The 21,802-nt window shown below is 42.7% G+C and overlaps 1 protein-coding gene across 1 annotated transcript in view; it reads right to left on the bottom strand.

Moving 5' to 3' along the window:
* LOC311322638 (NACHT, LRR and PYD domains-containing protein 12-like) overlaps positions 1 to 21,802 on the bottom strand; it is a gene marked incomplete at its 3' end in the record, with an annotated part of 224,402 nt that overhangs the window by 22,331 nt on the left and 180,269 nt on the right. Inside the window, exons 10-11 of the mRNA XM_084454717.1 lie at positions 16,968 to 17,135; positions 9,529 to 9,693 (exon numbers count right to left, since the gene is read on the bottom strand). Of these exons, the coding sequence (XP_084310843.1) occupies positions 9,529 to 9,693; positions 16,968 to 17,135 (333 nt within the window). The remainder of the gene's footprint in view (positions 1 to 9,528; positions 9,694 to 16,967; positions 17,136 to 21,802) is intronic.

Raw genomic sequence — 21,802 nt, 5'->3', positions numbered from 1 at the left:
GTGGTTGGACTCACACAGTCAGCCGTGGAGAACCTTGCTTTGAAGTGGGCTTATGAGGTAGCTACGTCAGTGCGGAATGTTTCATCATGTTTTGTGTGTATGCAGATCCCAGACTCCCAAGCGAGCGGAGTGCCTCAAATGGCACACCCCTTTAACTCTACTTTAATGCTACGATACATCAACTGAATTAGAAAGAGGGATTGTTCAGGGTGATGGTTAGATTCCACTCTGGAGGGACCTACAGAGAACGTGGGGTTAGGACCGCAAAAGTGGGCTCAGATCAGTTCACCAGTTTCTCTTCCGCAGAAAACCCAGGGCTGTTTTGTATACAGAGAGAGAGAGAGCAGGGAATGTGGGGCACAGCCAGTGTCTGCATACTCGGCTTTGTACTGCTCTGAAATGTGGTAGATGGAACTTGCGCACCCTAGGGGGGTCTACTGGGTTTGGGGCAAGCCCCCAGGAATCGAAATCTAAAGTGAAGGCCTATTGAACCGCGCCATCTTGGCTAGATTTGTAGTCACTTGGCTATTTCCGGTTACTTTTGACTTGCGCAGTTGAGCTTCTCTGGCCGACGCGCGTCCACGAAAAAGTTCACATTTCTCTGAAATGTAGACGCGCGTTCCCGGCTCTCCCCGCTTTGATTTAGCAATGAAAACCGGCTTGCATATTAACCTGTTTTTGTCAAATATATCAATTGGAGAAATTATTTTTTGATCCTGGCATCTTAGTTTTAACAAGTTAAATATAATTGAACATGTTTTGTTTGCTAGTAGATGGTATTCATTCCGTTCGCGATAACGTTATTGCAGCCAGGCTAAATTCCTCCAGGGAGCCAGTGACAGGCGAGTTGAAGAGCTTCACTCCCCGCCAGCAGGAGCTCTGGCCGCGGCTACCGCATCTCGGAAAACCCGCTGAGTTCCTGGCTGCTATTTCACACTCGCCCTTGATCAATCCCAATACCGATCCATGGTAATAATGAATCAATCGTTCAGATCAGATCGGCAGTGCTGCATGCATGTTACAACATCATTGTTAGCTTTATTAACATAACCATAGCCTACATTTATCTCTCTAACGTTAGGCTATCCATCTTACACCAGTCGGCCATTCGATAGCTGGAAGCGGTCAACGCCAACGTTGACTGAAAACACCCAAACTCAGTGTATCGTTTCATCTTCATGCTACACATCAACTCCTTTACATTGTATGTGAATAAATTCCTGTTATTCTAAAAATATCCCATTTCTGTCCATTCCTGGAAAAGGCTAATAATTGCTGTCAAATGATCACTCCAGTTTATCACCGTATCCCACTACCATTTCAACTATGCACAGGAGGTTGTCTTGTGGTCATTTTCATTAAAAAATGTGAACTTTTTCGTGGACGCGCGTCGGCCAGAGAAGCTCAACTGCGCAAGTCAAAAGTAACCGGAAGGCCAGAAAAGCACAACTGCGCAAGTCAAAAGTAACCGGAAATAGTCAAATGACTACAAATTTTGCCAAGATGGCGCGGTTCAATAGGGCTTCATTGTTGATAGCGGCCAGTGAATGGAGTGGCTGTATCCAGTTTATATAATACATCCATGGTTTGGGGAGAGACGGTCCTACCAAGGAACTGGACGGGTTCCTGTTTGTTTGGGGTTTACCTTTCCAGGGGTGGTTACCCATCAGGATAGCAGGACTCAGCGGTAGGAGGTTAAAGGGATAGTGGGAGAAACATTCAACATTCTGAAATCCGCCGTACTAGGAGAGAGACTAGGGCGGGGTTTGTGGATGGGATACTCACTGACATGGGGTCTAGAAAGATAGTTTGCTTTTCTTTTTCGCGCATAGCATGGGGTCGAACTATTAGTGACGGACATTGAGAAACTTGCAGTGGCATTCGGAACGTTGTCCAACAGAACAACCGAAGCTTTGGGTTTGATTAATGAGGAGATGTCTGGTATGCGGAAGGCAGTGATTGAGAATCGTATGGGATTGGATTTGATATTTGCACAGGCAGAGGGCCTATGTAAGAAGTTAAATCGTACATGTTGTTGTAATCGTACATGACTAATTCTCTGCACATCAGCGAGGTGTCCCATCTTACAGACTTGTTTTGGTTGGCTGCAGGGCAGTCCGCTCATATCTTTCTTACTGCAGCTAGCGGCACCGTTTGTTGTGGCTGTTGTACTGATAGCGACACTTGTTTATGCATCTCGTTGTCTGCTCATCAGGGCATGTTCTACAGGGACGTCACATTCGTCCGTCCGTAGACCGATGATGAGAGGCCAATTACCGGCAGGGTTTATGTAATAATGATAAGGAGTATCTGTATGTATGCCAGATTCATACATGAAGTTACCTGATAGGTAGTTCCTTTTTTTTCTTTGAAATTGTAATCCTACTAGAGGAAATCATGTTGTATTAAGTGTTTAATCCTTCACTGTTTATGTTAAGCATGCTTTTATGTATTGTTATTGGTTCCCTCCTGTTTAATGGATAGGCAGGTCTAGGGTTTGGAGATTAACACTTCTTACTTTCTTTCTTTGTTTATGATTTTGCGTTTACACTTATAATCTAAGGGGGGATTGATGAAAATGTATAGAGCTGGCTGTATCAAGAAATGTTAATCTGAATATGTGGAAGCCTGGTTATAGGGAGAGGACGTGTCTCCACCGGACAGATTTACATGTTACCTAGGTCAAGGGTGACATGCTCACATGTGGTGTACAAACACCGACTGTTTTAGATACTGGGGCGTCAGGCGCCTCATCCTATCTTTGCTTCAAGGCCGTCTTTCGAGAAGAGAGAGACGGCTTTGTGTAGAAGGAAGGAGGGGGGTGTGGGACACCCCCCCTTCTCAAAGTGTTAAAACCACTATTCATTTTGCATATGCTTTGATTTGGGTTCGGACAGCATCCAGACAGGTCAACTGTACATTAGGCATGCCATCGTCTTTTGTATGTAAAACTTTCTGTAATAAATCGCTTTTGCTGAGGCTCAAATCCCGTGTTGGAGAGATTCATTTGGAACACCTGAGAAAAGGAGACACTGGACTGTGTGGTATATCTAGAGATTGGGGGTCCGTCTTTTATTGGAAACGAGAAAACACAACGCAGAGCTAATCAAGGACAATAATAAAAGACAAAGAGATTCTACACCTCCATGATCAGATACTGCTGTCTGGCCATGTCCAGTCCGGGTGGGGCTTGCACCTGAAGACCATGTTTGGGGGGGCTGGACATCAGCGTTGCACAGCAGCCGACACCTGACTGGTGTTGCATCACGGTGTTCTCTGGTCTCAACCACACCAGGCATCCCAGCATCAAAGCAGCAACAGAACAGAAGGGAGATATAAAATACTGGCCACAAATAAAATACAACCATACCATGTCCATAAAATGGAATAGCTTATAGATGACAATTATAAATACCTGAAGTGCTGGTAACTCTTAATGTTTGGGAGCTTTTTGAAATAGCTACTCAGATGCTAGTGGCAGTTGTAGCTTTCAACAAGCACTGTGCCGTCCTCAAGTCCGACAAGCTGTGGGGTGTTGACCTTCTTCACAGGAGCGCCGTCTCTCACCACCCCAGCAATGTCAGTAAAAGTGTCCACTCTGGTCTTCCTATAGTGCTGCTTGATCAAGCCAAAGCACCAGTCAGGGGAAAACTTGGTGTGGCCTGCAATCAGGAAGTGGAGGTCCAGCTTCAGGTGAAGCTTGTGCACGGTCTGCCAAGCACAGTACCACAGCACAAAGTTGTTCTTGTTTTGTCCATTGCAGTTGTCACAATGAAGGTCCACATGTGTTTCTCCAACTCCATAGTTGTTGAAGAAACGTAGTTGATGACTGCATTGCTGCTCTTGACGCCATCCCTTTGTCGATCAGGTAGTTCACTTGCTTTAATGGTACCTAAACATAAAAAGCTCAATTAATGAACAGAAATACTGATCAGAAGCCATAATACAAGAAATTCCTAATTTGCAGATCCCATCATAATTGTAGGTTATGGGTTACGATCTGCTTAATACCTACTGGAGAAAAACATCCTCTCTTAATCCCTTCACTTTAAACTTAGGAGATAATTACATACATACAGGGGTCAAAATTAACTTTTTAGCTCACCAGCCAAATGTCTGGTAGATGAAAAATTGTACCCGCCAAACCTTTTTTCCCCAGCCAAAAATAACATTTATATAAAGCCTTTTTTGTTTTGCGTAGACATACAGTACATTTAATCTGCATAATAACATGATATGGTGGTGAATAAAAACAGTGGTCAGAGCAGATTCCTGGTGCCACATGGGTGGTGTTGTAGTCCTATCCCCAACTGAAAATATTGATCTAGTGATTAGTCAACCCATTGCTAAATCACAAACTACTAAGCTATCCCATAGGAATGAGCCTATAACCATACCAGCTGGGCAAGCTGACTTTGCTAGCTACCTGACCTAGCCCTAATGATATTGTCCTGCTCGATTGCTGTGCAACCTATCAACTGACCAGTTGTTAAATGTATTTCACAACACTGGTTATTCTAGCCAACAATGTCAAATATAGAGGGTTTTCATGGCCCGTCATCTGTCGGTCATGTTGGAGGTTGACGCTACTGAATGTAGATAGCTAGATAGATAGATAGATCAATAGACAGGTAGATTTATCTATCTACCTATCTATCTAGTCACTAAACATGAGCGTACACCTGCTAAACCTAAGCTTAAATCTCCAACATGGCCGGCCGTGAAAACCCTCTATATGTGACGCTTGTTTTGGCTGTCTGGCACAATATGGTTAGCTACATTAGCTAGTCACGAGACAGTCCCAGTCAGCTGACGTAGCATAGCTTTAGATAACAAATTTGCTTGCTGTGTGAATAGTTTAGCTACGCACAGTATCTCCGACTCCTCAGGCCTTGAGTTAGCCACCTAACTAACGTTAGCTAGCTATCATTGGGCTTCATTTCCTGAGCTTAGCTTTAGCTTAGCATGCAGCCAGGCTATGGGTTACTGTTTACTTCAGATATTACTCTACATTTCAACCAGACATTCCAGTGAAACCAGATAGTCAAAATAACTTACCTGATATAAAATGGGCACCGCAAACGCAGGCATTTCTGATGATGTCCTCAGTCCAGTCCGTAAGCTTAATAATGGCTTGTAGCCACAGGTGAATTTGTCTGTCTTCCTCTGCTACTGTTTCAAGAATGCACGCGCATACTTGTGCTGACTTGGCTGTAAAAGGGTCTATAATTAACAAATATGACCCACGCTCGTTACATAACTTCTATAACATAATTTCTGATGATGTCCTCAGTCCAGTCCGTACGCTTAATAATGGTTTGTAGCCACAGGCAAATTCGTCTGTCTTCCTCTGCTACTGTTTCAAGAATGCGCATGCATACTTGTGCTGACTAGGCTGTAAAAGGGTCTATAAATAACAAATATGACCCACGCTCGTTACATAACTTCTATAACATCCAGTGACAAAATATGTCATGGTACCTTGGTATGTCCACACCAGGATTGAACTCACAATCTTCGCAGTGATAGGCAGCGCACTATCCACTCGGCCACCGCTGACCTGGGAAATATGTGGAGTCTTTTTGTTTTGATGTTCTGGGACCACTGCCTCTTGTGGTAGCAACATAGAACTGCAGGTCAACAACTGGCGGAGAAAGGAAGCAACAAATCGGCATTCCCTCTTCATGCTGCGTCGGCTTACAGCCAACGCACAAAAACGGGAATCCTTTTTTTTTTTGTCACTTTATCTTTTATCATTGCATTTGCATATCATGTCATCCCAAATAAATTAGTTTGAACAGAGCTGTCCATGGTGCTGAATGTTTAGGTCGAAGTTGGGCGTAGGCTATTTTTCTTACTTTTCATTTAATGCTTGGTCTTAGGCCTAATGATGTAGGCCTAGGCTATTTGTATTTTTTATCACAAGGTTGTAATTAAACAACTTTATTTTGTTGCAGGGACAGCAAAGTAAATCATGTGAAATAATGCCTGACATGTCTGCCCTCATCTGCTCACACATGAGGCAGGTGGGCAGGTGGCTCCTGGTCATCGTCGGTCTTCATTTCTACTCCTCAGGATGCAGACCCACATCCATGCAGACCCACATCCATGCAGACCCACATCCATGCAGACCCACATCCATGCAGACCCACATCCATGCAGACCCACATCCATGCGCAGACTGGCTCTCATGGCAATGTTGTGCAGGATGCAGCACACACTACAATGATCTGGCTTTGGGGGGATTATATAGCATTGCCCCACCGCTATGATCCAGGCATCTAAGACAGCTTTTAAAGATGTCAAATGTGTGCTCGATGACACCGCACATTCTGATGTGAGCCCAATTGTACGCCGCCTCTCCAACATTGGTAGCATTGTGCACGGGAGTCATCAGCCATGGCTGGAGTTGATAGCCGCAGTCACATATGATACCAAGACACATGCTTTACCCCCACACATTTGCAATGAATATTACAGCACAAACGTTTTCTCAAAACAACTTCAAAAGAACCTGGAGTGTTGACAGCAGTTTGACAATGCCAGGTATTGTATGGGATCTCTGGGTGGCAGGCTCAATTTCATCAAGTAGAGCAAGAATTGCTTGAGCAGGAAAACTGTAGGCCATCTCCAGATGATTTCGGTCTCACTTAAATCAAAGAGTGATATTCTCCTTTGAATATTCTTTCACGAGCATGCCTGGCATTACGATGCCTTTGCCTGGCTACAATAACTGCTGCCATGATCACTGGAAACGCTGGCCATGACACCCCTTATGAATGCGTTTCAATTACCCCCAACTCTCTGAAGACGGAAATAATTTCACTATCACTGCGTGTGGCAATTAGTGCCAATCTTTCTGCTCATTTGCATATAAATGGGCACATTTTCCACCCATATTACCTCATTTAAATATCTGTGAATAGCACAAGCACAGAAACGCTATGATGATGGCAACTCAGTTAGCACGGTATTTCACCCTTTGCGAGTGCTTTGTGAATAGCAAGGTTTATGTTGGGGTTATTTGCACAAGTATAGCGGCAGAAAAACCTGTGCAATCCCTTTGTGAATTTGCTCCAATGTGTCTTAGACTTCATTATATACAGTATCTTTTTATACTTTGTCTCCTACTGTATACTGTTTTGTGCCATACTACACAAAATTATTCTGAAAGTCAGTGCAATAACAGACTCTCCTCTTCAGACCATAAAAGTGACTTCAGATTTGTTTGGGGAGTTCATCAATGTTGTGTCACGTGAGCTGTGTACGATACGTCGAGGGCTTAAAACAAATTGTAATTTGTTAAACAGGAATACAGACCTCAGTGTCTCCAGTTTACAGTTTGGATTCCTCAGTCCAGCAGAGAGCTTCTTCACTCCTGAATCCTGCAGGTCATTGTCACTCAGGTCCAGCTCGCTCAGATTGGAGTTGAGAGCTGAGGCCAGCGTTTCACAGCACCGTTGTGAGAGATTACAGCGATTCAGCCTAAATGACAGGAGGAGAAAATAAGACATCATCATCTTCTGGGTTTCAAATCATGATAGAAGGGAATCTTAAAAACTGGAAAAAAGTTTGAGCTCTTCTCAAGTAGTCCAAAAAAGTAAGTTATTTCATCAAGTGTGTGATCTGACACTGAAAATGGCATTTTTGATATGGCAGCAAACTAATTTTACAGCAAAAGCATGTTGAAATGCTATTGCAGCTTGCCGTTCTACAGGAAGACGTGCAGCTGTCTTCACTTGGCAAATGCGGATGACGTCAACCAGGGGTGCCCTTACATAGCCTACATTTGTCTGCCTGTCATAGCTGACCACTAGGGGGAAAGCACAAACTGAATATCTTAAGACTTCATTATATACACTTTTATACTTTTTTGTGCCATACTGCACAAAATTATACTGAAAAGTCAGTGCAATAACAGACTTTCCTCTTCAGACGATAAAAGTGACTTAAGATTTGTTTGGGGAGTTCACCAATGTTGTGTCACGTGAGCTGTGCACGATAACGTCTTGAGGGTTGAAAGCAAGTTGTTGAACAGGAATACAGACCTCAGTGTCTCCAGTTTACAGTGTGGTTTCCCCAGTCCAGCAGAGAGCTTCTTCACTCCTGAATCCTGCAGGTCATTGTCACTCAGGTCCAGCTCGCTCAGATTGGAGTTGAGAGCTGAGGTCAGCGCTTCACAGCATTGTTGTGAGAGATTACAGTGATTCAGCCTACATGACAGCAGGAGAAAATAAGATACCATCATCTTCTGGGTTTCATCATGAAATCTTAAAAACTGGATTTTTTTTAAAATAAATAAATCGTTTTTTTTAAATAACATATCAATTTTCACTTTTTTTGAGTTTGTACATGTTATTTGCACCAGAGTACATTGAGGAAACACAAAAAAAAAACATTATTTATCGTGTCAGCCATTCCAGTGAGCCACTATGCAGAATATCAGGATACTGGCTCTCCTAAATCCTAAATGGAACAGGGCCATAATTAGCTATTAATTGCACCTGTGTTTATCCCGCTATGATAGTTCAACAAGGCTGCTTGGGAAAGGGTCTGTTTGACCTGTGTGTGGTCATGTTGGTGCTAGTGAGGTAAGTAGGTCTACCTGGCATTACTGGTACTGTTATAATGCCATTCATGTTACATGTATTTGATGCAAAATAGCTAAGCTTTTACTAATATACTGTAAATTGTTCTCCTTTTGCGGCATACATTTCCAACACTTACTGCTTTCAGACATTTTTTAAATCCATCCACTCACTCACTCACTCACTCATTACATGTCGTTATGGTTTCAGGCATTACTTGGCTGTGATGCACTTCAATGAGAACGCCAACCGGAGCCAGGCAATAAGCATCACTGGAGAACTGGCCTACATGATTAAGTACCCCAAGACAAAGAATGGACAATACTCCATTCAAGCCCTCAAGACCAAGCCAACACACAATGAGTAATACATTCCCATTCTTATTTTAACTATATGTCATCTCTACATGATGTATAGACCTAATGTATAGAACAAACAGACACACTTTGTCCTTGTTTTTGTGCCTTTCAGAATATCGGGACACTAATGACCACGCTCTTCGATGAGGTATTCCAAATGCCTGAGCCAAACCGAGCCGAGATGATTCAGATGCCTGTACCAGACAACCTGAACGCACAGTACGACAAACCCATGAAGGCTGATGCTATAGCTGGCTATGTGTCACGGTTCAGTCAGCCTCGTCAGCCCTGCCCTCGTCAGCCCGCTGCCTCAGACTCTGATTCAGAGCAGCCTGGCACATCCCATGGTGTGCAGCGTACGTCAATCAACATGGTCAACCCATCTCTGACAGAATAAGAAGCCGGTCTGCTCAAGTCGATGCCAGATCGTTGACCAACCTAGTGGGCACACATATCTAGCTCTCTCAAATACACCTGTCTATATTTTCTGATTTGTTTGGGGAGTTCACCAATGTTGTGTCACGTGAGCTGTGTACGATACATCGAGGGCTTAAAACAAGTTGTTGAACAGGAATACAGACCTCAGTGTCTTCAGTTTACAGTGTGGATTCCCCAGTCCAGCAGAGAGCTTCTTCACTCCTGAATCCTGCAGGTCATTGTCACTCAGGTCCAGCTCTCTCAGATTGGAGTTGAGAGCTGAGGTCAGCGCTTCACAGCATTGTTGTGAGAGATTACAGCGATTCAGCCTAAATGACATCAGGAGAAAATAAGATATCATCATCTTCTGGGTTTCATCATGATAGAATGGAATCTTAGAAACTGAAAAATAGTTTGCGCTACTCTCAAATACTCCAAAAAAGTAAGTCCTTTCATCAGGTGCATGAGCTGAATGCATATACTGTAAGATGAAATATAGAAGAGGCTCACACACTGATACAAAACAATGTGAATGTCCACACTGAGGTTTAGACATGCAAAATAAATATTCTCAATCCTTTAATCTAATCCATGGTGCTATACAAAACATGTGCTGCCAAACCCACTCTACACCTTTGGTAGCACATTTTATATAGAACCATGGTTTGGATTAAGGCATTTTAGATATGGCAGGAAACTAATTTTACAGCAAAAGCATGCTGGCGTCCTACAGGAAGGTATGCACCTGTCTTCACTTGGCAAATGTGGATGACCAGCAACCAGGGGTGCCCTTACATAGCCTACATTTGTCCTTTTGCCATAGCTGACCACTAGGGGGAAAGCACAAACGGAATATCTTAAAGGGATAATACATACAGTGGTTGAATGTGACACATGCCAGTTATCTTAAGGTAAAATGAAAGTGAATATGTCCATAAATGTCGTTATTCTGTCATGTTTAAGTACTATAAAACTCCTTTTTATATGCCCATATTTCCCCCTCTACAAGATCCTTGTTCCTTGCACCTCGCCACCCTTGTGGGTGTGTCAAAGACAGCTGTCAGTCAGATGTGATTGACAGGCCGTGGCCACAACTTCCACACATATGCTGTTTGTAACCAGTTACCTCAACACCAGGAAGTGAAGAGGCGTTTTCAAAGTTCTTTATATAAGAAACCTGGGATGTCGGGCGCCCCCGTAGCTCACCGGGTAAGGCGCACACCATATGAAGGCTAGTCCTTTGCGCGGCGGACCCGGGTTCGATGCTCGGGTCCTGTGCCGCATGTCCGCCCCTCTCTCTCTCCCACATTTCCTGTCTCTCTACACTGTCCTATAACATTAAAGCTGAAAAGCCCTAAAAATAACTTAAAAAAAAAAAAGAAACCTGGGATGTCACACTACCTTTTAACCTCCAAACATTATAAAGACACATGCTACCTAACAGGCTATATCATCAAATTTGCGTTACTTGAAAAAAAGTATGATAAATGCATAACGATGGTGCGTCTCCCCCGCAACACCGAGGTAAAGCACCCTGCAGCTGGCCACGCAAGCTTGGAGGCTTGGGCTATTAGACTAACGTTATAGCTTTCAGCCAGCAAGCCAACGTTAGTTAGTTACTCAAATTGCAACTGTAGATCTTACCAGAAGACAGAGATAATTTGTGCTGTGAAGCTGACATAAAATCTGCCTTGTTCACTAGTCTAACGTTATCGAAGTAGGTGGCCAACACAGGCAGCTGCACTCCGTGTTTCTGGGTTCAACATCGGTCAGTTGTTGTGATATAAAGGAATTGAGCAGAATACCACTACAATAATTGCTTATAGTCAAATCAGTTAAATTATTATAACCCATTTCATATACAAAGGCAACACAATATGTGACAGCGGCTGGTGATTTGGTCCGCAACTCGGCAAACCCCGAAATGCGCTAGGGGGCAAAATTAATAAAAAAACGTTTTTTTTCGTTTTTTTTTTTTTTTGTATTACCAAAGTTGAAGTTGTGAAGAACCCACTTACTATAACAGACAACAGTTTTAGGTTCACGAAATACGTATAATTAGTCTGCAAACTAAGCTCGTTTTAAGCTGATTTCGAGTCGGGTTTGGGGGCGGGCAGATCGATTAGCATGATTTGGTTTCATTGGCTATTGCTTCCGGGTTCTCCGCCCCCCACCCTTCCCCAACACGCCGGCTTTGTTTACATTCAGTCCCAAGTTCAACCATGGATGCTACAGCTTTTGCTAAAGAGAAGACGGGGATGGCATCCAGGACATGGAAAGAGTTTTAAGAGCAGCTAAAACTCCAGCAGAGCAGGACTCGTTCGTACACGGAGTTTTATTCTTGATGACTGTATCAACAAAGCAAGTTGCCCAAGCGAAACGTCGAACGACGTACCAGATTCACACCACCGCCAAGCATTCTGCTTTGCTTTGGGGTAAGCTGATCTTTATACTATCTGTGCTGTTTATATTACATTAACGTTAATCGTTTAGCAGAAGCTCCTTTCTAAACAAGTGACTAAGTCTAGCTAGCATAACAAAGGCACTAGCACTAACTAACAAAGGCTAGTTAGCTAACGTTAGCTAACTAGTTAGCTGAGCTAGCCCTTTGTTCCTAAACTAGCCAGCTACCTAGCACAGGGACATGGCTAGCTAGTGAGCAAGCCCTTTGTTCCTAAACTAGCCAGCAAGGCAGCTAATATCTAGCCAGCTGTCTAGCACAGGGACATGGCTAGCTAGTGAGCAAGCCCTTTGTTCCTAAACTAGCCAGCAAGGCAGCTAATATCTAGCCAGCTGTCTAGCACAGGGACATGGCTAGCTAGTGAGCTATCCCTTTGTTCCTTAACTAGCCAGCGAGGCAGCTAATATCTAGCTAGGTAGCTGAGAGAAACAGAATGAGAGAGCATGAGAGGTATGGTAGTCTGACACCTTTGTTTTTTGTTTTGGTTACAGGATGAGCAAAAAGGTGAGGATTTGCAGCTCTCCCTTGGCCCCTCCATACCAGCCAGCAAGAAGATCACTATGCACTACAGCTTTGATTTTGCACAACAGGTGAGAATACGTTCATCCTATCATGCATTAGCTAGTCTATTTAATCAACACATTCTGGTACTATTTTATCTATATGGACTGCCAGTACTGTGGGCAATAGTTGAATCTACTTTCTTCCTTCTATTCTATTGCAGTTTTGATGCTGAGAGACCTGGCATGGTTGTGGCCAGAGAACACCGTGATGCACCGGCAGTCGAGTTTCAGCTGCTGCGCAAGCCTGATGTCCAGCCCCCCAGAGAAGGTCTTCTTGTGCAAGCCCCACCCGGACTGGACATGGCCAGACAGACGTATCTCTTTGACAAGATCAGAGAGTTCTGTTCGGATGAGGGACGAGACGTCACATGTCCCCCGCCAAACTCCACAGCAGCTCAGAACAAGACTGTCCGCTTGTAGATTCACTGCAGATCATCAGGACGGACAGCACGGCAGGAGAAAGGCCACAGCCTTTCCTGTTTGTATACTGAAGCGTTGCTTGTTCTCTTGCACAGACTTGCCCACACTTGCACAGACTGCATTGTCAGACTATTGAATACTGAGCCGAGTACTGTTGTTATTACCTTGAGTATTGAGCTGGGGACTGTTATTACTTTGTTGTACACTTGATCACAATGAACACTATGCACCTTGTCTATAAAACAGACAACTGACTGTACACTTTAACACTTAGACTGTTGCCTTTTTTTGTACACTTTACTACTTATGCTTGTACTTTATATCATGTATGTGACAATAAAGAACGTTAAATTTGAACTTCATCTTATATTGTGTTGTGAATGCAGTTAAGAACAAGATTAATACTGACTCAAAGAGTGTGGGGTCATCAGTGAGAGAGCACCCCACTTGGCAGCCACTCTCAGGTAATACCCCAAGTTGACAGCCACTCTGACAGATAATGACAGATCGTCCAGTGGGGGAGTGGCTGGGGGTGCAGTTACCAGGCTATTGTTCACGCCCATTACCTGGCAGTCAGAGGTGTGAAAATGTTGGAGGACTTTGGAGGGGGATTTCTCAGCTAAGTTGATTTGGCAGTACTAGCATTCAAATACGCATATCTTCTTCAACTATGTTCAGATTTCAATGTATGAGACCTCATTTGAAAGCTTACAATCTGCACTTTCATAATCTGTAAAAAACTGAAAAATGACCTTTGCCTAGTTGAGGACCAAATTACCAGCGGCGGTCACATATGCTTTACAGAAAGGGGAGAGGATTTAGCCTATTGATCCTACTAAGTGGCAGACTGCATGCGGAGCGCAGCGATTCAACATAATCGATGAGTTTAGAGAGACAGAAGGCTGTGCTCCAAGACTGTGAGCGCACAGCAGGCAAGGTGTAGCCTACTTTGGGGCGCGGTGGAGTGCAGAGACGTAACAGGTCAAATGCAGTCAATAGATCTTGTTTTGAATGTTATATGCCCTTTGGTTATAATAGTATATCGCTACTGCAGCTGAAGTGATGGTTAGGCTTACACAACATTCCCATGACAGAATGTTTTACAGAACTTATACTTCTTTGGTATTGTAAATTATGAAAAGAAAATAATAACTTGACTTAATATCTTCATCCACCCTCCACCCCCCGTCCCACCCCGAAATGTAGTCATAATTCTATCACAATAGCCCTATTGTATAACCCTATATGTTCAACACAACGCTGGATAAAATAAATCCTGGTCACCTGGTCACATGTGACCCCTGTTACCTGGTCACATTCAAATTAACTGGATGGATGTGTTTCATAGCCAGTAGGCTAATGGATTGTAGGGGACGGGGTTGCTACTTATGTCAACCGCGCTCCATTCCATTTCAAATTTGTGCCGGTCTGCCACAGGTGTTGGGCTGAATTCGATAATTTGATTGAAAGAGGCCAGTCCTGATTTCGATAGCTACTAGCCATGAACATAACTGTGCAACATCAACTGTTTAACTGTTAAAACGAATTGTCAACAAACTGATTATGCCAGGTATTGGCATACTGGCCAGTTATTTTTCCCTCAACCTCCCTCCGTTACTGTAGGCTAATAAGAAGATAGGAATTTTCCCAGGACATCACCAACTATTTTATAAAGTGTATACAGACCTTGCGGGACGACTGTACCACTGTTGTTGTTACCTTGTAATAATAATAGCCTACTGCAAATAAAACAATGTCTTTCCTTCTTAAAGGAATATGCTCGTTTTTGACAACCTGGACCTTATTTACGACATATTATAAGAAGTTTGACTCACCCAGATCACTTTTTTGTTGTTCGGAGGCCTGTAGAAGAAATATAAAATCCAGCGCGAGCCAGTATATCCATGTAATGGCGGCGCACGGGGCATAGGGAATGCCGTTTCTCAAAATCCATTTTCGGCCGCTAAACGGTTGTTTTCATCAATCACATTGCATGAATCGACAGTTGATATTCCTCTACGCCAGCCATTGTTGTTTTGGTGCCAAATAAGGGATCTTGATCCTCTGTAACATGGTCTTTATAAGCCTCTCCCCCACTTGCTCCAGCACGCATGCGCACAGGCCAGCGCGCAGACTTGCTATTCCGATGTGTCGTTATTTCTCGAGACTTCCAGACGTGCATCGTCTGGCCTCAAGTCCCACTCAGAGCAACAAATGCATTCCTCCTCTGTTGGCATAGGGTGACAATGTAGGCAAAAACACCACCAGTTACCATCTCTTCGGGAGCGTGCAGCGGTTTGTTCTCGAGCCAGCTGTTCCTCTCTCTGTCTCCTCACCCTCCTTTCAAGGAGCTCTTCGTCCGTATACTCTGGCTCAAAACGATATGGACGTCCGTCATATTCTAATTCATTTTCTAGATCCTCTAAATCTGACAAATATTCAGCCATATTGCACACAATATTCTAGGCACCAACAATCCGATCGTAGCGCAGACAATGTGAGCGCGAGTGTAGCCTACAGACGGAGAATAGCAAGTCTGCGCGCTGGCCTGTGCGCATGCGTGCTGGAGCAAGTGGGGGAGAGGCTTATAAAGACCATGTTACAGAGGATCAAGATCCCTTATTTGGCACCAAAACAACAATGGCTGGCGTAGAGGAATATCAACTGTCGATTCATGCAATGTGATTGATGAAAACAACCGTTTAGCGGCCGAAAATGGATTTTGAGAAACGGCATTCCCTATGCCCCGTGCGCCGCCATTACATGGATATACTGGCTCGCGCTGGATTTTATATTTCTTCTACAGGCCTCCGAACAACAAAAAAGTGATCTGGGTGAGTCAAACTTCTTATAATATGTCGTAAATAAGGTCCAGGTTGTCAAAAACGAGCATATTCCTTTAAAGATGTCGAATCCTTTCCATATTCTTCCGTCAGCAGGGACGCGGAACCGAACCTGTGACCCTTGTATTACAAGTCTGTAAAACAATCAGTTGAGCCACTTGGTCAGCCGTGGTCGAGCGTGCTTTTAATGGAATAAATCTATCATGGGTTGGTAAATACAGGTTGAAATGAAGTAGTCTTGAAGTAATTAATATTAACTATAGTATCCACAAAGATATCCTGATTGGTATAGCTCAAACTAGCAAATCACCGATTTTATAATGTGGACACAGTGTATTGCTAGATCCCACGTGTAAAACTAGCCATTGTTTTGTTGTTGTTGAACTCAAGACTCCCCCACTCTACATCACTTCCAGTTTGGTGATTTTTTAGATGTGGGAACAAATCACAAAAAAATCACTGTAGTATATATTTTATAACATTTTCATGAAAATTGAATTCCTAAATCCTCTCCCTATACATTGACTCACTGGGGTCTAACCTGCTGTAGTATATTTTTATACTCTATTATACTGTATTACATCAATCACGTCTGTATTACTCTCATGTAGAACTCATTTAATTAGAATAATGAAATACCTTCACTTTAGTAGGAACTGTGTTAATTCAAGTCTCAACAGAGGTCTTTGCCCCTGAGTCAGCATTCCTTTGTCCTGTCTCTGAGTCAGCGTGACCTAAAGTTCACCTCGGATGAAGAAGTCAGTTAGCCTACAGTTGTAACGTGATCCTAGGAGGACCCAGGAAGAACCCAACCAGCCCCATTGTCCGAGAAAGGGGGGCTAGAGCTCAGCTGATGCAAAGACCAGCTGACACCCTGACCAGTCAGAACATCAGTTGAACCGTTTGTGACCATGACTGGAGTTTATGAACATTGTTTGTATGTAAACTTGTTTGTCATGTGATTCCTGGCCTGAAGCCAGATAAAAGCTCGCCACCTCGTATGAGAACTTTAGTAATGCCGAAGATTTGACCCTGTGTAAAAGGCTTGCTCAATAAATTGATGATTAGACGTTTTTGGCCTCCTTGAAGTTCTGTTCCACACGAAGATGATGTTTTTGAAATACACTGCACTGCAATATGTTCTTTACTGTCTAGGCTACAGCAATGGCTCAATGAGTAGTATAGCAGTACTCCCTCTTGAGGCATGCGAGTGGTACTGCTGAATGACACAGTCGGTGCATTGAGAACCGATGGAGAAGATTACTACCCCCAAGGGCTCCCTAACAAGTTCTCATTTGTCAAACAGGAATACAGACCTCAGTGTCTCCAGTTTACAGTGTGGATTGCCCAGTCCAGCAGAGAGCTTCTTCACTCCTGAATCCTGCAGGTTGTTGTCACTCAGGTCCAGCTCTCTCAGATCTGAAGAGTTGAGAGTTGAGGCCAGCGATTCACAGCAGTGTTGTGAGAGATTGCAGTGATTCAGTCTAAATGATACCAGGAGAAAATAAGACAGCTTCTGGGTTTCATATCATGGCAGAATTTACTATTAAAAGTAGAAAAATAGTTTGAGCTTTTCTCAAATAGTCCAAAGAAGTAAGTCCTTTCATCAGGTGCGTGAGCCAAATGCATGCAATATGAAATAAAGAAAATTATCACACACTGATACAAAACTAAGGAAATGTCCACACTGAGGTTTAGACATGCAAAACCATTCTCAATCCTTTAATCTAATCCATGGCTCTATACAAAATGTGCTACCAAACCAACTATACACTTTTAAATTATTGAAAATTGTATCTTAGAAATTGCAGAAAGAGCTAATATTTCGTTGATAAACACAAAAAATATGTCCTGCTACTTACAGAGCAGATCTGGAGGCTTTAACCACTGGTAGCAGCCTCAGAAGAACTTTCTCTGATCTGGAGTATTTCTTCAGGTCAAACACATCTAACTCCTCTTTTGAAGTCAGCAACACAAAGACCAGAGCTGAACAATGTGCAGGTGAGATGTCTTCCCTGGAGAGACTTTCTGAGTTCAGGTACTGTTGGATCTCCTTCACAAGCGTGTGGTCATTCAGTTCATTCAGACAATGGAACAGATTGATGCATCTCTCCGGAGATGAGTTCTTCTTGATTTTATTCTTAATGTACTGCACTGTTTCCTCATGGCTCTGTGAGCTGCTACTTTTCGGTTTCAGTAGACCTCGTAATCGAGTCTGATTGGACTCCAGTGAGAGGCCCAGGAGGAAGCGGAGGAAGAGGTCCAGGTGTCCGTTCTCACTCTGTAAGGCCTTGTCCACAGCATTCTTGTAGAATGTGATGGCGGGTTGAGTATTGAAGAAGCTTGTAATTTTTCTCTTGATGGAGGGCAGTTTTGCCATTAGATCTACATTGTCATTGTAGAATGATAGAAACACATGCAGAGCAGCAAATAGCTCCTGGATGGTCAGGTGCACAAAGGAATACACTTTGTCCTCCCACCCCCCTTCATCTACTTTGAAGATTTCAGTGCACACTCCTAAGTAGTTAGCTTCCCTGACATCAATGCCACACTCTTTTAGGTCGTCCTTGTAGAAATTCAGTTTTCCAGTTTCCAGTTGTTGAAAGGCCAGCTTTCCCAGCGATTGAACCATCTTACTGTTCTCTTCATTCCAGGCTTGATCTGCCTCTTGTTTCCCATGATACTTCACATTCTTCTTTTTCAACTGGTAAACCAGGAAGTGGGTGTATATTTGAGTCAGAGTTGTGGGCAACGCTTCTCCACTAATCTTCTCAAGAACTGATGCAATGATCTGACAGAATACTGGAACATGGCACATGATGAAGAGACTCCTTGATTCCCTGATGTATTTGATGATTCTATTGGCCTGGTTCTCATCTTCACATGTCTTCCTGAAGTAATCCTCCTTCTGTTTGTCATTGAACCCTCGTACCTCTGTCACCAAATCAATAAGATGAGAAGGGATCTTATTAGCAGCTACAGGTCTGGAGGTTATCCAGAGCAGGGCAGAGGGAAACAGGTTCCTGGTGATGAGATTTGTGAGCAGCACATCTATTGAGGTTGACTCTGTGACATCCTCACAGCTCTTGTACTTCTCATAGTTCAGGGTCATCCGGAACTCATCAAGACCATCCAAGATAAACAAAACTCTGAATTCTCTCTTGTCAGGTTTTGGCAAAGTTGTGAAAATTTGTTGAAGAAACTCCTTCTCAATTTCTTTGCAGCATTCATGAACTATATTGATCAAGTTGCGCTTCTCCTGGTCAAACAAATTCAGTTGTCGAAACGGGAGTGGGAAAATGAAGTCAATGTCTTCATTAGCCTTTCCTTCAGCCCAGTCTAGAATGAACTGTCCCACAGAGACTGTTTTTCCAATGCCAGCTATTCCCTTTGTCAGCACAGTTCTGATGCTTTCTCTAGATCCAGGTGTAAATATGCCATTGCATGTGATTGATTCCTCTGGTCTTTCTGATTTTCTGTCTGTTGTCTCAATCTGTCTCACCTCATGTTCTTTATTGATGTCTCCACTCCCAGCCTCTGTGATGTAAAGCTCTGTGTAGATCTTGTTCAGAATGGTTTTCTTACCATGCTTTGTCATCTCATCAAATATTTTCTGGTACTTTGATTTAAGTTGTAATCGATGTTTCTGTTTGTACACTGCATATTCTGCAAATTAAACTCAATTGTTTAATCAAGCTCAAAGGAACGATTAGAATCAAATAATCTTCTTCATATAATTAAAGTAAATTAGCAGTTTATCATATTATCCTCTTTTATAACTGACACACTATAAAACAAATTATGTATTGATTTAAAAAATGTTAAAACTGGTTCAGCCTATACCTTCAATACAATACATACAAAAACTCTTTCATAATATGTCTTAATGTATAGAGCATCCATAAACATAATATATAAACATTATTGTCAGAAGTACTCACATTATAAGTCTCTCCCTCAACCCTCTACTCTCTCATGTATGTCAGTTAGATGATTTACCATGTGTAGTATATATTTATCCTGTATTGCATTAATCTCATGTCTGTATTCATCTCATGCAGTAATCATTTTTATAGAATATTGAATAACATTAATTCAGTTGGAACTGTGTCGATTTAAGGAGAGTTGATTACATCATATAGCTTTTTTGTCTTGTCCTGTCCTGAGTCAATATCTGCTGACACATTGACCATTAAGAATCTTAGTTGACTCTCTGTGAATGTATCCGGTTTAATGAACATTGTTTCTATGCAAATGTGACTGTAATGTGATCCCTGGCCTGTGGCCAGGTTAAAAGCTGAGGCCAGGTTAAAAGCTGAGGCCAGGTTAAAAGCTGAGGCCAGGTTAAAAGATGAGGCCAGGTTAAAAGATGAGGCCAGGTTAAAAGATGAGGCCAGGTTAAAAGATGAGGCCAGGTTAAAAGCTGAGGCCAGGTTAAAAGCTGAGGCCAGGTTAAAAGATGAGGCCAGGTTAAAAGCTGAGGCCAGGTTAAAAGCTGAGGCCAGGTTAAAAGATGAGGCCAGGTTAAAAGATGAGGCCAGGTTAAAAGCTGAGGCCAGGTTAAAAGATGAGGCCAGGTTAAAAGCTGAGGCCAGGTTAAAAGATGAGGCCAGGTTAAAAGCTGAGGCCCTCCATTGGAACAGCAGTAGAGCTGCCGTTCTGACCCCTCCAATAGGCTCTGGTCAATACATTTTTGATTTGACCATATTTTGGTCTCCTGAAGTTCTGTTCCACACAAAGTCTATGCATTTGAAATTAACTGCACATGCTCTGTGGCATTTGGGCTGTCTTTGGTGGTCAGGATAGACTGATAATTTTCACCTGTGTACCAGTCCATTTAACTGCAGTCAATTTTGTCAACAGTCAGATTAACTCTGATGAAGGCAGCTTAGCTACAGACATTTTTTTAAATGTCTAATACTATTATTGTTAAAATCAAGTGTCTAAATTTTTTTTTTTGCATCAGAGATTCGAGTGTGCGGTGAGCCACTTTATTTTCACATGTATTTCTGTTGGCTGACGCCTTATCATCACAGGTGTGCATTGTGCTTACTTTCACTCAGCTGTTGGGGATTACCACCAGATGCTGGAGCTGGGAAAAGTGAGAAAAAGAAAAACACCTGTTCAATGTATCTTTCTATTTTTCACATTAGCATTGGGATATAAATTCAATGACAAAACTGAAATGTCAAGGAATTTTAGGCAATTTGGACACATCCCTGCTTGTGAACAAAATGTGATCATAACAAAATGGAATTTTCAAAATATTACTGTCCATAGTCTTTAACATGCATTGAAGCATGGCATATGATTATGGATTATGCAATTTATGGACACAATGCAAGAAAAATATATACCTGTCTTTTCCTCCAGCTGATCAGCAAGATGATTCTGGTCCATTTGCCTCAAGATCGCCAGTGAGATCTTCAGAGCACCATTAGGGTTGTAGGTCTCCACCATCAAGTCCACTGTATCAAATATGTCAAGATTCCCCAACATACCAGCTGGGATGGGAGTGAATGTGTCCAGAACTGGCTCCTTCAGGTACCATTTAAACGTCTTCAAATCCGTGGATATTAGATGCTGCAGAGTGGCCACTAGATGTTTTTTATAATGTGTAGCCATTGTAGATCACTGGAGAAAACAGAAAGGGAGAATCTCAGCTCAGTGAATTATTTAGCACTGGTTACTTTGATATGGAATATCAGTCAACAACTCCTACATTGGATGGGTTGAAAGGCAGATTCTAGGTTTAGGATTACCTCACACTGGTGTATTGATATTACACTGTGCAATCGGCAATTATTTCATTATGATACGCTGAATCAAAAAAGTTGACTGTGCAGTCTTTAATGCGATTAGATAGCATAAAAAACGAACCCTAACAAGATGTGTGAGCCAATAGTATTAAAACTCCTGATCACTCTACCAGCATCGTAATACTATAATCTTGCAAGCCTTATTAGAGGTGGGAACCAAAGACATCTCAGACAGATAAACACAACATTCATGTCAGATCCATCAAATCATTACTTCTGGGGGAGAGAAAAGCAATACTTTTCTCCTTCTAACAATACTTTGCTTTTTCTAAAAGCTTTGTGGAAGTATTAGTGTAGTATTAGCTTAGTATAGTACGGCCGGAACCCTGCCC

This window comes from Borostomias antarcticus, assembly GCF_949987555.1.
Source record: "Borostomias antarcticus genome assembly, chromosome: 20".
Classification (NCBI taxonomy): domain Eukaryota; kingdom Metazoa; phylum Chordata; class Actinopteri; order Stomiiformes; family Stomiidae; genus Borostomias; species Borostomias antarcticus.
The sequence above is the reverse complement of the archived record's forward strand: the minus strand, read 5'-3'. Positions and strand labels throughout refer to the sequence as shown.